Source organism: Mustelus asterias, chromosome 24 (genome assembly GCF_964213995.1).
Source record: "Mustelus asterias chromosome 24, sMusAst1.hap1.1, whole genome shotgun sequence".
NCBI classification, from domain to species: Eukaryota; Metazoa; Chordata; class Chondrichthyes; order Carcharhiniformes; family Triakidae; genus Mustelus; species Mustelus asterias.
Genome location: NC_135824.1, coordinates 50,489,311 through 50,502,762, shown reverse-complemented (window position 1 = coordinate 50,502,762; position 13,452 = coordinate 50,489,311). Strand labels below are relative to the sequence as shown.

General features: G+C 52.1%; 1 protein-coding gene across 2 annotated transcripts in view; it reads left to right on the top strand.

The window, feature by feature from the left end:
• The window catches only part of LOC144511369 (sodium/calcium exchanger 3-like), a 416,016-nt gene that overhangs the window by 63,802 nt on the left and 338,762 nt on the right, over nucleotides 1–13,452 (top strand). Inside the window, exon 2 of one of the 2 annotated variants that reach the window (XM_078241664.1) lies at nucleotides 5,563–7,393. In XM_078241664.1, the coding sequence (XP_078097790.1) occupies nucleotides 5,616–7,393 (1,778 nt within the window). In that variant the 5' untranslated portion in view covers nucleotides 5,563–5,615. Of the gene's footprint in view, nucleotides 1–5,562; nucleotides 7,394–13,452 lie in introns of those variants that run through there. The other variant, XM_078241665.1, reaches the window with a different exon arrangement.

Below are 13,452 nucleotides of genomic sequence, written 5' to 3'. Positions count from 1 at the left end.
AGGGACAATTTAGCATGGCCAATCCACCTAACCTGCACATCTTTGGACACTAAGGGACAATCTAGCATGGCCAATCCACCTAATCTGCACATCTTTGGACACCAAGGGACAATTTAGCATGGCCAATCCACCTAACCTGCACATCTTTGGACACCCAAGGAGCAATTTAGCATGGCCAATCCACCTAACCTGCACATCTTTGGACTGTGGGAGGAAACCCACACAGACACAGGGAGAAGGTGCAAGCTCCACACAGACAGTCACCCGTGGCTGGAATTGAACCCAGGTCAGGTTTGCACGTTCTCCCCGTGTCTGCGTGGGTTTCCGCCGGGTGCTCCGGTTTCCTCCCACAGTCCAAAGATGTGCGGGTTAGGTGCATTGGCCATGCTAAATTGCCTTTTATTTTCCTGGGATGCGTAGGTTAGAGGGATTAGCGGGTAAATATGTGGGGTTGCGGGGATAGGGCCTGGGCGGGATTGTTGTCGGTGCAGGCTCGATGGGCCGAATGGTCTCCTCCTGCACTGTAGGGATTCTACCATACGCTGGGCTTTGTAAACAGAGGGAACACAAGAAATTAAGTTATACTCGACAACTGGTTAGACCCTCGTGTTGTTAAATGATGCGAAGACATCATTGGGGGAAACCATGGCATAGGGGTAATTGTAGAATCCCTACAGTGCAGACGGAGGCCATTTGGCCCATCTAGCCTGCAACCCCCACTGGACCCATACACAGAGGCCCAGACTAATTTTTTAAATTCATTCACGGGATGTGGGCGTCGCAGGCTGGGTCAACATTTATTGCCCACCTCTAACTGCCTTCCAAATTAGAGGGTCATTTAAGAGCCAACTATACTGCTGTGGGTCTGGAGTCACATGTAGGCCAGACCGGGTAAAGGCGGCGGATTTCTTTACCTATAGGGACATTAGTGAACCAGATGGGTTTTTCTGACAGTTAACAATGGCATCATGGCCATCAGTAGATTCTAATTACCAATTTTTATTGAAATCAAATATCACCATCTTCCATGGTGGGATTTGAACCTGGGTCCCCAGATCTATGTTCTTGGGTCCACTGACAGTACCACTACACTACCGAATGTACTGGGTTCAAATCCGACCACGGCAGTTGGTGGACCAGGTTAGTTGGAAAAACCCATCTGGTTCACTAATGTCCCTTTAGGGAAGGAAATCTGCCATCCTTAGTTGCCACACTCCGGCGCCTGTTTGGGTACACTGAGAGGGAATTTAGCATGGCCAATGCACCCTAACCTACACGTCTTTCGGACTGTGGGAGGAAACGGGAGCAGCCGGAGGAAACCTACCCAGACAACGGGGAGAAAGCGCAGACTCTGCACAGAGAGTGAACCAAGACGGGAATCGAACCCGGGCCCCTGGCGCTGTGAGGCAGCAGTGCCAACCGCGATGCCAATGGATGTTGCACGGAGAGATAGACAAACTGGGATTGTTTGCTTTGGGGCAGAGGGGATCAAGGGGAGATTTAACAGAGGCGTTTGAAGTCTGGGGAGGTTAGAGTAGGAAGGAAGGACCTGGCAGGGGGATCAGTCGGGAGAGGACACCGATTTAAGTTGATCGCTGAGAAGAATAGGTGAATTGTTTTTTCCTGAAAGCAGCGAATTGCTATGCTATAGAACTCACTGCCTGAGAGGGTGGCAGAATCCGATTGAAGTGGTAATTAGACATGTATCTGAAAATGAAAAAAATATGCAGGTCCATGTGGGGGAGTGGGACTAATTGGATAGTCCCTTCAAAGAACTGGCACAGCCATGAAGCACTGTATAATTTGGACAGTCGTTCCCCCTCCCTCATCCCCCCAGATTCTGTTGGGAAGAATATGAGTCTCCAATTGTCACAGACTCAGTTCTTGTACCCGCTTGCCAAGAATTAATTCAAAAAAGCAGCCAAACACTTGATCGCTTTATCAAAGGTTAAAGAAATCTGAACATGCTCACGGCCAACATTGAGGTCAGGTGGCATGTGGTCATGGGAGATTCGTACATGTCTGCCAGCAGTGCTTAACCCTGCCAGTGTCCGTCTTAGCTTCCTTTCCTGTCCTACACAGGAACATACATAGAAACTAGGATTTGATTTGATTTGATCTGATTTATTATTGTCACATGTATTAACATACAGTGAAAAGTATTGTTTCTTGCGCGCTATACAGACTAAGCATACCTTTCATAGAGAAGGAAAGGAGAGGGTGTAGAATGTAGTGTTACAGTCATAGCTAGGGTGTAGAGAAAGATCAACTTAATGCCAGGTAAGTCCATTCAAAAGGCAGCAGGGAAGAAGCTGTTCTTGAGTCGGTTGGTGCGTGACCTCAGACTTTTGTATCTTTTTCCCGAAGGAAGAAGGTGGAAGAGAGAATGTCCGGGGTGCGTGGGGTCCTTAATTATGCTGGCTGCTTCGCCGAGGCAGCGGGAAGTGTAGACAGAGTCAATGGATGGGAGGCTGGTTTGCGTGATGGACTGGGCTACATTCACGATCTTTTGAAGCTCCTTGCGGTCTTGGGCAGAGCAGGAGCCCATACCAAGCTGTGATACAACCAGAAAGAATGCTTTCTATGGTGCATCTGTTAAAAGTTGGTGAGAGTCGTAGCTGACATGCCAAATTCCCTTAGTCTTCTGAGAAAGTAGAGGCATTGGTGGGGCTTTCTTAACTTTAGTGTCGGCATGGGGGGGACCAGGACAGGTTGTTGGTGATCTGGACACCTAAAAACTTGAAGCTCTCGACCCTTTCTACTTCGTCCCCATTGATGGAGTAGGCCATTCAGCCCTTCGAGTCTGCTCTGTCATTCATTATGATCATGGCTGATCATCAAATTTAATATCCTGATCCCCCCTTTCCCCCAATATCCCTTGATCCCTTTAGCCCCAAGAGCTATATCTAATTCCTTCCTGAAATCACACAATGTTTTGGCCTCAACTACTTTCTGTGGTAGTGAATTCCGCACATTCACCCAACACACCCCGGACATTCTCTCTTCCACCTTCTTCCGATGGGAAAAAGATACAAAAGTCTGAGGTCACGTACCAACCGACTCAAGAACAGCTTCTTCCCTGCTGCCGTCAGACTTTTGAATGAACGTACCTTATATTAAGCTGATCTTTCTCTACACCCTAGCTATGACTGTAACACTACATTCTGCACCCTCTCCTTTCCTTCTCCCCATATGTACTCTGTGAACGGTATGCTTTGTCTGTGCTTTGCCCCTTAGTGTCAGGGGGATTAGCAGGGTAAATACATGGGGTTACGGGGATAGGATCTGGGTGGGATTGTTGTCAGTGCAGACTCGGGCCAAATGGCCTCCTTCTGCGCTGTAGGGGTTGTATGATTCTATGACTCTTAATACCCTTTGAATAGGGTAATTAAGGAAGCACAATAAATGCTGGCCTAACAAGTGACGGCCACATCCCAGGAATGAATATAACTCTGAATATATATGAATATTAGATAGCACAGTAGCACAGTGGTTAGCACTGCAGCCTCACAGCGCCAGGGACCTGGGTTCGATTCCCGGCTTGGGTCACTGTCTGTGTGGAGTTTGCACATTCTCCCCGTGTCTGCGTGGGTTTCCTCCGGGTACTCCGGTTTCCTCCCACAGTCCGAAAGACGTGCTGGTTAGGGTGCATCGACTGTGCTAAATTCTCCCTCAGTGTAACCCGAACAGGCGCCGGAGTGTGGCGGCTAGGGGATTTTCACAGTAACTTCATTGCAGTGTTAATGTAAGCCCACTTGCGACACTAATAAATAAACATTAAAAGCGCCACAGATGCCGTCAGACCTGCTGAGATTTCCCAGTGTTAAAAAAACTTTAAAATAAAAAAACCCCAAGCTCCAGACAGCCAGGAATTTTGGGCAAGTTCAAGATGTCAGTGCAGGCTCGATGGGGCGAATGGCCTCCTTCTGCACTGTAGGGATTCTATGATTTGAAATTCACTTCATTTGTTGCGATGGTCCGCAGGGTGCAGAACAAATAGAATTTCTCTTCTGGAAATAAGCTTGTGGTTCAACTCCAGCTCTGAATAGAACATAGAACATAGAACATTACAGCGCAGAACAGGCCCTTCGGCCCACGATGTTGCACCGACCAGTTAAAAAAAAAACTGTGACCCTCCAACCTAAACCAATTTCTTTTCGTCCATGAACCTATCTACGGATCTCTTAAACGCCCCCAAACTAGGCGCATTTACAACTGATGCTGGCAGGGCATTCCAATCCCTCACCACCCTCTGGGTAAAGAACCTACCCCTGACATCGGTTCTATAACTACCCCCCCTCAATTTAAAGCCATGCCCCCTCGTGCTGGATTTCTCCATCAGAGGAAAAAGGCTATCACTATCCACCCTATCTAAACCTCTAATCATCTTATATGTTTCAATAAGATCCCCTCTTAGCCGCCGCCTTTCCAGCGAAAACAATCCCAAATCCCTCAGCCTCTCCTCATAGGATCTCCCCTCCATACCAGGCAACATCCTGGTAAGCGTCCTCCAGACTCTCAACATTGCCTCTGTTCCCTAAGAGGGTACAGAAAGGATTTACCAGGTTGTTGCCCTGGTATGGAGGGCATTAGCTCTGAGGAGAGGTTGGAGAAACTTGGTTTGTTCTCACTGGAACGATGGAGGTTGAGGGGCGACCTGATAGAAGCCTACAAGATTATGAGAGGCATGGACAGAGTGGATAGTCAGAAGCTTTTTCCCCAGGGTGGAAGAGTTAATTACTAGGGGGCACAGGTTTAAGGGGCAAGGTTTAAAGGAGATGTACGAGGCAAGTTTTTTACACAGAGGGTGGTGGGTGCCTGGAACTCGCTGCCGGGGGAGATAGTGGAAGCAGATACGATAGTGACTTTTAAGAGGCGTCTTGACATGAATAGGATGGGAATATGGTCCCCGGAAGGCTAGGGGGTTTTAGTTCAGACGGGCAGCATGGTCGATGGAGAGGGCCTGTCCCGGTGCTGTAATTATCTTGACTCTTTGTTCTCCACAGATGCTGTCAGACCCGCTGAGATTTTCCAGCCTTTTCTGTTCTTTTGTTTCCGATTCCCAGCAGGAACTTGCTTGTTCGTCCCGTGGTTCCGCCCTGCCGGTTCTCTCCAGGTGGAACAACCCCCGGGGCTGGCCTGAAATCCTACGCGAATGGGACTTGCCCGTCACACCGTGACACTGCGCAGTCTCCCTTTGCCGCGTTCATGGGGCTTTTGTGTTATTACTATGGATGTCTGCGCGATGGTAATCCAACGCGTGAATGTGTAGTGATGTCAATCCCAAATAAAGAGCTGGATTTTCTCTTTGATACTGTTACAACGTATTAACAGTGTCTGAACCCTGTCCCTATTCCTTGGATTCACTTCAGTGAAATCCTGTGTTTAAGATGGGAATTAACATCTTGTAAGGGATTCCATTGCGAAATGACAGATCTTTCAAAATAATTTCTGCTCTGATTATGCTGGAACCAAATATTTGTCGGACCTAATTGAATAAAGTGTTTCTGTCCCGGCTGTCATGGCTTGAAGTGTAATCATTTCCTTTTTATCTTTTCGCAGGCGTCTGAAGGTTGGCGGTTCCTGCAAGCACCTCGCTGAGAAAAGCCACGCCAATGGCTGGGTTCCAGTGGAAACCCTTGGTGTCCCCACTCCTGGGGACTGCTGGGTGCACGGCGGCCATTTTGATGATGGCCGTCTGGCAGGCGGAAGGAGTCAACACGGAAGAGTCCATGGACCTGCCCAATTCCTCATGTTTCGGGTCCTTCCAGTGCAACCTCGGGATCATCCTCCCCATCTGGTACCCGCAGAACCCGTCCTTGGGCGACAAGGTTGCCCGGGCCATTGTCTACTTCGTGGCGATGCTCTACATGTTCCTGGGCGTCTCCATCATCGCGGACCGCTTCATGGCGTCGATCGAGGTCATCACGTCGCAGGAGAAGGAGATCACCATCACGCTACCCAATGGCGAGACGAGTGTCGCCACCGTGCGGATCTGGAATGAAACGGTGTCCAACTTGACCCTGATGGCCTTGGGCTCCTCGGCGCCGGAGATCCTTCTGTCGCTCATTGAGGTGTGCGGGCACGGCTTCCATGCCGGAGAGCTGGGACCTGGCACCATTGTTGGCAGCGCTGCCTTCAACATGTTTGTCATCATTGCCGTGTGTGTCTACTGCATCCCGGAGGGCGAGGTCCGAAGAGTAAAACACTTGCGTGTGTTCTTCGTCACCGCTTCGTGGAGCATCTTTGCTTACATCTGGATGTACCTGATCCTGGCCGTCTTCTCCCCCGGTGTTGTCCAGGTCTGGGAGGGCCTCCTGACGCTCATGTTCTTCCCGGTTTGCGTGGTCTTCGCTTGGATCGCCGACAAGAGGCTCCTCTTCTACAAGTACGTGTACAAGCGGTATCGGGCGGACAAGCGTAGGGGCATCATCATCGAGACGGAGGGAGAGCTGCCCAAGGGGATCGAGATGGACGGGAAAATGACCTTGGAACATGGCGATAGTGTCCTCCCAGACGGGACCGTGATCAGTCTGGAAGCCAAAGACTTGGACGAAAGCCGTAAAGAGGCCATCCGAATTCTCAAGGACCTCAGGCAAAAGTACCCAGACCGAGAGCTGGAGCAGCTGGTCGAGTTGGCCAACTATTACGCCCTCCTGCACCAGCAGAAGAGTCGGGCCTTCTACCGGATCCAGGCCACCAGGATGATGACCGGCGCGGGGAACATCCTGAAGAAGCACGCCGCCGACCACGCCAAGAGGACGACCAACCCCCACGAGGCGCGACCCGACCCCGCCGAGGAGAGATGCAGCAAGATCAGCTTCGAGCCCGCCAACTACCAGTGCTTTGAGAACTGCGGCCTGGTCACCCTGACCATCGTCTGCAAGGGCGGCGAGCAGAACAGCACCTTCTACGTGGACTACCGGACGGAAGACGGTTCGGCCAACGCCGGGTCGGACTACGAGTACAGCGAAGGCACCCTGATCTTCAAGCCGGGCGAAACCTCAAAGGAAATCACGGTGGGCATCATCGACGATGACATATTTGAGGAGGATGAGCATTTCTTTGTCCGCCTGGGGAACCTCCGGAGCGGAGACGCCGAAGGCATGTTTGACTCGGACCCGACAGACTACCCCAAGGGGCGTCTCGTCTCCCCCCTTGTGGCCACGGTGACCATCCTGGACGATGACCATGCCGGCATCTTCACCTTCGAGGACAAGATTCACCACGTGAGCGAGAGCGTTGGCGTGATGGAACTGAAGGTGCTAAGGACATCTGGCGCACGCGGGACTGTCATCATACCGTACAGGACGGTGGAGGGCAGCGCCAGGGGAGGAGGAGTGGACTACGAGGATGCCTTTGGAGAGCTGGAGTTCCTGAATGACGAGACTGCGTAAGTACATAACGATGGTGGTGGCCGCCTTATACAGCCACACCAACCTTAGTACGTGGCAACCGCAGAGGGAAGGGCTGTCCTTGCCCCAGGGTGGCAGGCTTTGAATTGGTTCGGTGGGGGCGGTTGGGGGTTGACTTGGGGAAGTTCTGGGCTGGGAAGCTTTCTCTGACACGCGCGCATCTCCTTTCCCCCCGCTGTCACCAACATTTGCTCGGGGAATGTAAACCAGCAACACAGGAGCAGCCAGCCATCTTTTTTTTTATTCGTTCGTGGGACATGGGCGTCACTGGCTGGCCAGCATTTATTGCCCATCCCTAGTTGCCCCTTGAGAAGGTGGTGGTGAGCCGCCGCCCTGAATCGCTGCAGTCCATGTTCCGTGGGTTGACCCACAATGCCGTTAGGGAGGGAATTCCAGGATTGTGACCCAGCGACTGCGAAGGAACGGCCGATATATTTCCAAGTCAGGACAGTGAGTGGCTTGGAGGGGAACTTGCAGGTGGCGGTGTTCCCCATGTATCCGCTGCCCTTGTCCTTCGAGATGGAAGTGGTCGTGGGTTTGGAAGGTGCTGTCTAAGGGTCATAGAATCCCACAGTGCAGAAGGAGGCCACTCAGCCCATCGAGTCTGCACCGACCACAATCCCACCCAGGCCCAATCCTCATAACCCCATGCATTTACCCTAGCTAGTCCCCCCTGACACTAAGGGGCAACTTAGCACGGCCAATCCATCTAAACCGTACATCTTTGGACTGTGGGAGGAAACCGGAGCACCCGGAGCAAACCTACGCAGACACGAGGAGAATGTGCAAACTCCGCACAGACGGTGACCCAAGCCGGGAATTGAACCCGGGTCCCTGGCGCTGTGAGGCAGCAGTGCTACCCACCGTGCCACCGATCTTTGGTGAATTGGTGCGGTGCATCTTAAATGATTTGAGCCCGTTTTGAGGATTCGCCAGCCTTTTTCTTTTTAAATTCACTTACAGGACGTGGGGCCAACATTTATTGCCCATCCTTAGTCGGCCTTCCGAAGGTTTGGCTGGAGGTGGAGCGGTGTTGCCCCGCCAGGGGAAAGGCTAGCCAGCGTCGTGGGAGACCACCCTCCCCTGTGGCTGTCTGGGGGGGGCGTAGGGCCATTAGAACCAGAGGCTCTGACCCTCAGAGAGAGAGCGGAGACAGACTCCCCTGAGGCCCCAACGAGATGTCCCGCAGGATTTAACCCAGCTGTTTCACTCGTGTCCTTTAGGGAAGGAAATCTGCCATCCTTACCCGGTCTGGCCTACATGTGACTCCAGAGCCACAGCAATGTGGTTGATTCTCAACTGCCTTCAGGCAAACTAGGAATGGGCAATAAATGCTTGCCAGGCAGTGACGCCCATGTCCCACGAATGAATAAAAAAAAACATTTGATCTGATGGAGCTGCCGCCGCCTTCTCCGTAAAAATAAAGATATTATTTAAGGTTAAGGCTTCCTCTCCGGTTCACTCACCTACCTCAGCTTCACCCACCTCACCCAGCTGGGCTGCTGAAGCTACAGGGATGACGGCCATCTGATTGGGACATCCGCAAGGAGAGTCTGGATGGCGAACCGTCAACTCGGAGGCCATCGCCTGGAGAAAACTGGCTCTGCCAGATTGACTCACACCAACCCTGGGGTCCCGATGTCCAAACCCGACCCAGCGTTCCAACACTAACCGAATACCGACTGGTCTGGGGAATTGGAAAGACTGGTTTTCCAGCCTCAACCTCGAAAGAGTCAGCCCTGGTAGGAATGCCCAATTCCCTGATATTTGTGCCCTTCAGATTTTTGTTGTGGTTGGCTGGAATTTTCCAGCCGTTCCCACCGGTGGGATTTTCCAGTCCCGCCGACAGCGAATCCCGCCGCGGGTTTCCTGGCGGCGAGGGGTGTGTACGGCAGGAAACCCTGCCAGTAACGGCGGGACTGGAAGATGCTGCTGCTGGCCAATGATGGGCTGCCTCTCCGCCATGAAACATGCTGGGGGAGGGGGGGAGGGTACGGGGGGGGGTGATGGGGGGGTCCGAATTCCACCCCCCCCTCCATCCATCTTCACATCTTCATCAAAAACCAACCCATTGAATGTGGGTGTAACTTTATTCTGTTATTTAATAAACATCGGAATATAATTGCCATCCCATTCATTCCTTGTTGGAGTGAGGCGGGGGTGGGTGCAGTTAAACCTCGGCCAACCCCCACCCACTGATCAGGCTGGTGTGGGTGTGGGGGCATCTGGAGGTAACGCCACGGCTCTAAAACCCACATCCCACTGCAAACTAGAGACCCACACCTTCCCCACCCACCCCTCCCTCCCCCAACACCCCCCCACCCCTCCCTCCCCCAACATCCCCTCCACCCACCCCTTCCCCACTCCTTACCCACCCCTCCCCCATCCCCCCCACCCACACCTCTCCCACCCAGCCCCCCTCACCTCTTTTCCCCCTCCCCAACACCCCCCCCCCACCCCTTCCCCATCCCTCCCCTGGCCAGCCCCCCGACCACCACCACCCCCACCCTACCATCCCGCCCCGCCCTCCCCTCACCCACCCCTCAGCAAGCCCACAACAATCCCCCAACTACCCTTTCCCCACTCCTCCCCCACCCGTCCCTCCCTGAACACGCCACCCCTCCCCCACCCAGCCCCCCACCCCTCTCACACCCACCCTCCTCCCTCCCGCACCCCTCCCCCACCCAGCCTCTCCCCCACCGCCCCGCCCCACCCCACCCCCTCCCCTTCTCACCCCCTCCCCCCTCCTCACCCCCTCCCCCCACCCTCCCCTTCCCCCACCATCCCACCCCACACCCTCCCCCCTCCCCACACCCTCCACCCTCCCCCACCCCACCCCCTCCCCCCACCCCACCCCCCACCCGTCTCATACCCACCCCTCCTCCAACCTTTCCCACCACCCCCCCAACCCACCCACCCACTTCCCCTCCCCACCCCTCTGCCGCCCAGCCTCCCACTCCCCCCACCTCCATTCACTTCTCCCCCACAGCCCATCCCAGGAGGATGGGATCCCCCCCGGAGAGTGGGATTGTCCAGGAAGGTGGGATCGCCCGGGAGGGTGGGATCGCCCGGGAGGGTGGGATCGCCCGGGAGGGTGGGATCGCCCGGGAAGGTGGGATCGCCCAGGAGGGTAGGACCCCCCAGGAGGGTGGGACCTGTAGGAGGCAATTTCCCAGCATGCTTAGTGTTGGTAATGCGTGTTTTTTGGTTGGAAAGACGGAATGAATTCAGGGTTGTGTGAAACAGTTTGCTACAAGAGGTGTTTGAGTTTAACAATGTGGGATTATTGCTCGTCAAATGGCCTCATAACCAAAATGGCCCCTAATGTCATGGCACGGGAATCGGCCATTATTTATTGTCGATGGAGATCCGGAATGGCGGGAGATTCCAGGTAAGGCCTACTCTTCTGAAATTGCTCTTGAAATGTCTCTGAGGATTGACCTTGAATATGACAATCGGGTCCCGATGACGTGAGGTGGGTTGAAGCGTTGTTAAGGTTGGGCGTAGGTATTGAGGCCGCGTGACTGCACCTTGGTGGTGCCTGGCTGATTGGAAGGCCGGGACTTCCCATCAAACCCAGCTCTTGTCCTTGCCTTGTTAATGTAGATCTTGTGTTGGCCTCCCTGGAACTGCTGCCGGTGAGTTGTACCAGTGGTGGTTGACCTTGCTGTGTTGTGTTGCAATGCAGGGACTATTTCAAGGTGGGACTTCCCTACTCTGCACTATTCAACCATCCAGAACACCACAAAAAACACTAAAGCAGAACGAAACATAGCCTTCTGTCAGTAAAAGGGGTGTTTGTGGTCATCGATATGAAAGGAATCATTTTATGGTGCTTATTTCCCAGAAATAAAGAACTTGTATTTATATAGTTCCTTTCAGAGTAGTTTCTGGTAACCCCTCTCTAGTTCCTCCATCTAAAATTTGAATATTGCTGAAGAGAGTGCATGTTGTCGAAGCTTTTAGCCTTGCACTCATCAGGACAAAAGCAAGAATGCCAAATTTCAAACAATCACAATTTATACTACAGGAGGATGGTGCCAGATTGGTTGGCAGGTTGCCTCGGATTGGCTGAGGTGTTGTCATGGGGAGAGCTGGGAGGGGCAGCGCAGCTCCCCAAGCTTACAAAAAAGGCAGGATGCTTGAACATATTCCTCTTGTTTGCAGGGAGTGGGTCCTTGCATATGAATGTGTGCCACTTTCATCATGTTACGGATTTGACTGTATCTTAATTTATCTTAAAATTGGTTGTGTTATGGAGCTATTGGCACACTCAGAATTGTTCAGTAAGTGCTGCCTAATCACAGAATCGTTTCTAACACTGGACCTTTTGTTGGGTTTTGTATGTGTGGGTTGACGTGAGCCATTTTCTCACTTTGCAAGCTTGACACAGAAATAGGGCGGCATGGTGGCACAGTGGTTAGCACTGCTGCCTCACAGCGCCAGGGACCCGGGTTCAATTCCTCGGGTCACTGTCTGTGTGGAGCTTGCAAGTTCTCCCCGTGTCTGCGTGAGTTTCCTCCGGGTGCTCCGGTTTCTTCCCACACTCCAAAGATGTGCAGGGTAGGTGGATTGGCCATGCTAAATTGCCCTGTAGTGTCCCAAGATGTGTCGGTTAGATGGATTGGCTATGCTAAATTGCCCCTTAGCGCCCAAAGATGTGTAGGTTAGATGGATTGGCCATGCTAAATTGCCCCTTAGTGTCCAAAGATGTGTGGGTTAGGTGGATTGGCCATGCTAAATTGCCCCTTAGCGCCCAAAGATGTGTAGGTTAGATGGATTGGCTATGCTAAATTGCCCCTTAGCGCCCAAAGATGTGTAGGTTAGGTGGATTGGCCATGCTAAATTGCCCCTTAGTGCTCAAAGATGTATAGATTAAGGGGATTGGCCATGCTAAATTGTCCCTTAGTGTCCCAAGATGTGTAGGTTAGGTGGATTGGCCATCCTAAATTTCTCCTTAGTGTCCCAAGATGTGTCGGTTAGGTGGATTGGTCATGCTAAATTGCCCCTTAGTGTCCCAAGATGTGTAGGTTAGATGGATTGGCCATGCTAAATTGCCCCTTAGTGTCCCAAGATGTATAGATTAAGGGGATTGGCCATGCTAAATTGCCCCTTAGTGTCCCAAGATGTGTAGGTTAGATGGATTGGCCATGCTAAATTGCCCCTTAGTGCCCAAAGATGTATAGATTAAGGGGATTGGCCATGCTAAATTGTCCCTTAGTGTCCCAAGATGTGTAGGTTAGATGGATTGGCCATGCTAAATTGCCCCTTAGTGTCCAAAGATGTGTGGGTTAGGTGGATTGGCCATGCTAAATTGCCTCTTAGTGCCCAAAGATGTGTAGGTTAGATGGATTGGCTATGCTAAATTGCCCCTTAGCGCCCAAAGATGTGTAGGTTAGGTGGATTGGCCATGCTAAATTGCCCCTTAGTGCCCAAAGATGTATAGATTAAGGGGATTGGCCATGCTAAATTGTCCCTTAGTGTCCCAAGATGTGTAGGTTAGGTGGATTGGCCATCCTAAATTTCTCCTTCGTGTCCCAAGATGTGTCGGTTAGGTGGATTGGTCATGCTAAATTGCCCCTTAGTGTCCCAAGATGTGTAGGTTAGATGGATTGGCCATGCTAATTGCCCCTTAGTGCCCAAAGATGTATAGATTAAGGGGATTGGCCATGCTAAATTGTCCCTTAGTGTCCCAAGATGTGTAGGTTAGGTGGATTGGCCATGCTAAATTGCTCCTTAGTGTCAGGGGGACTAGCTAGGGTAAATACATGAGGTTACGGGGATAGGGCCTGGGTGGGGTTGTTGTAGGTGCAGCTCGATAGGCCAAATGGCTTTCTTCTGCGCTGTAGGGATTCTATGAGTTTGAAAAGTAGTGTGTTTCAAAACTATTGCGCGGGATATTAGCTACCCTGATCAGATCATTGTTTACTGTGTGTCGCCAAACTCACTAAAGGCCTGGAAAATGCCCTGTCTACCTCAACTACCCTGGCAAGGCAGTGTATCTGAAAAATTGGTTAAGCAAGCCTTTTCATACTGT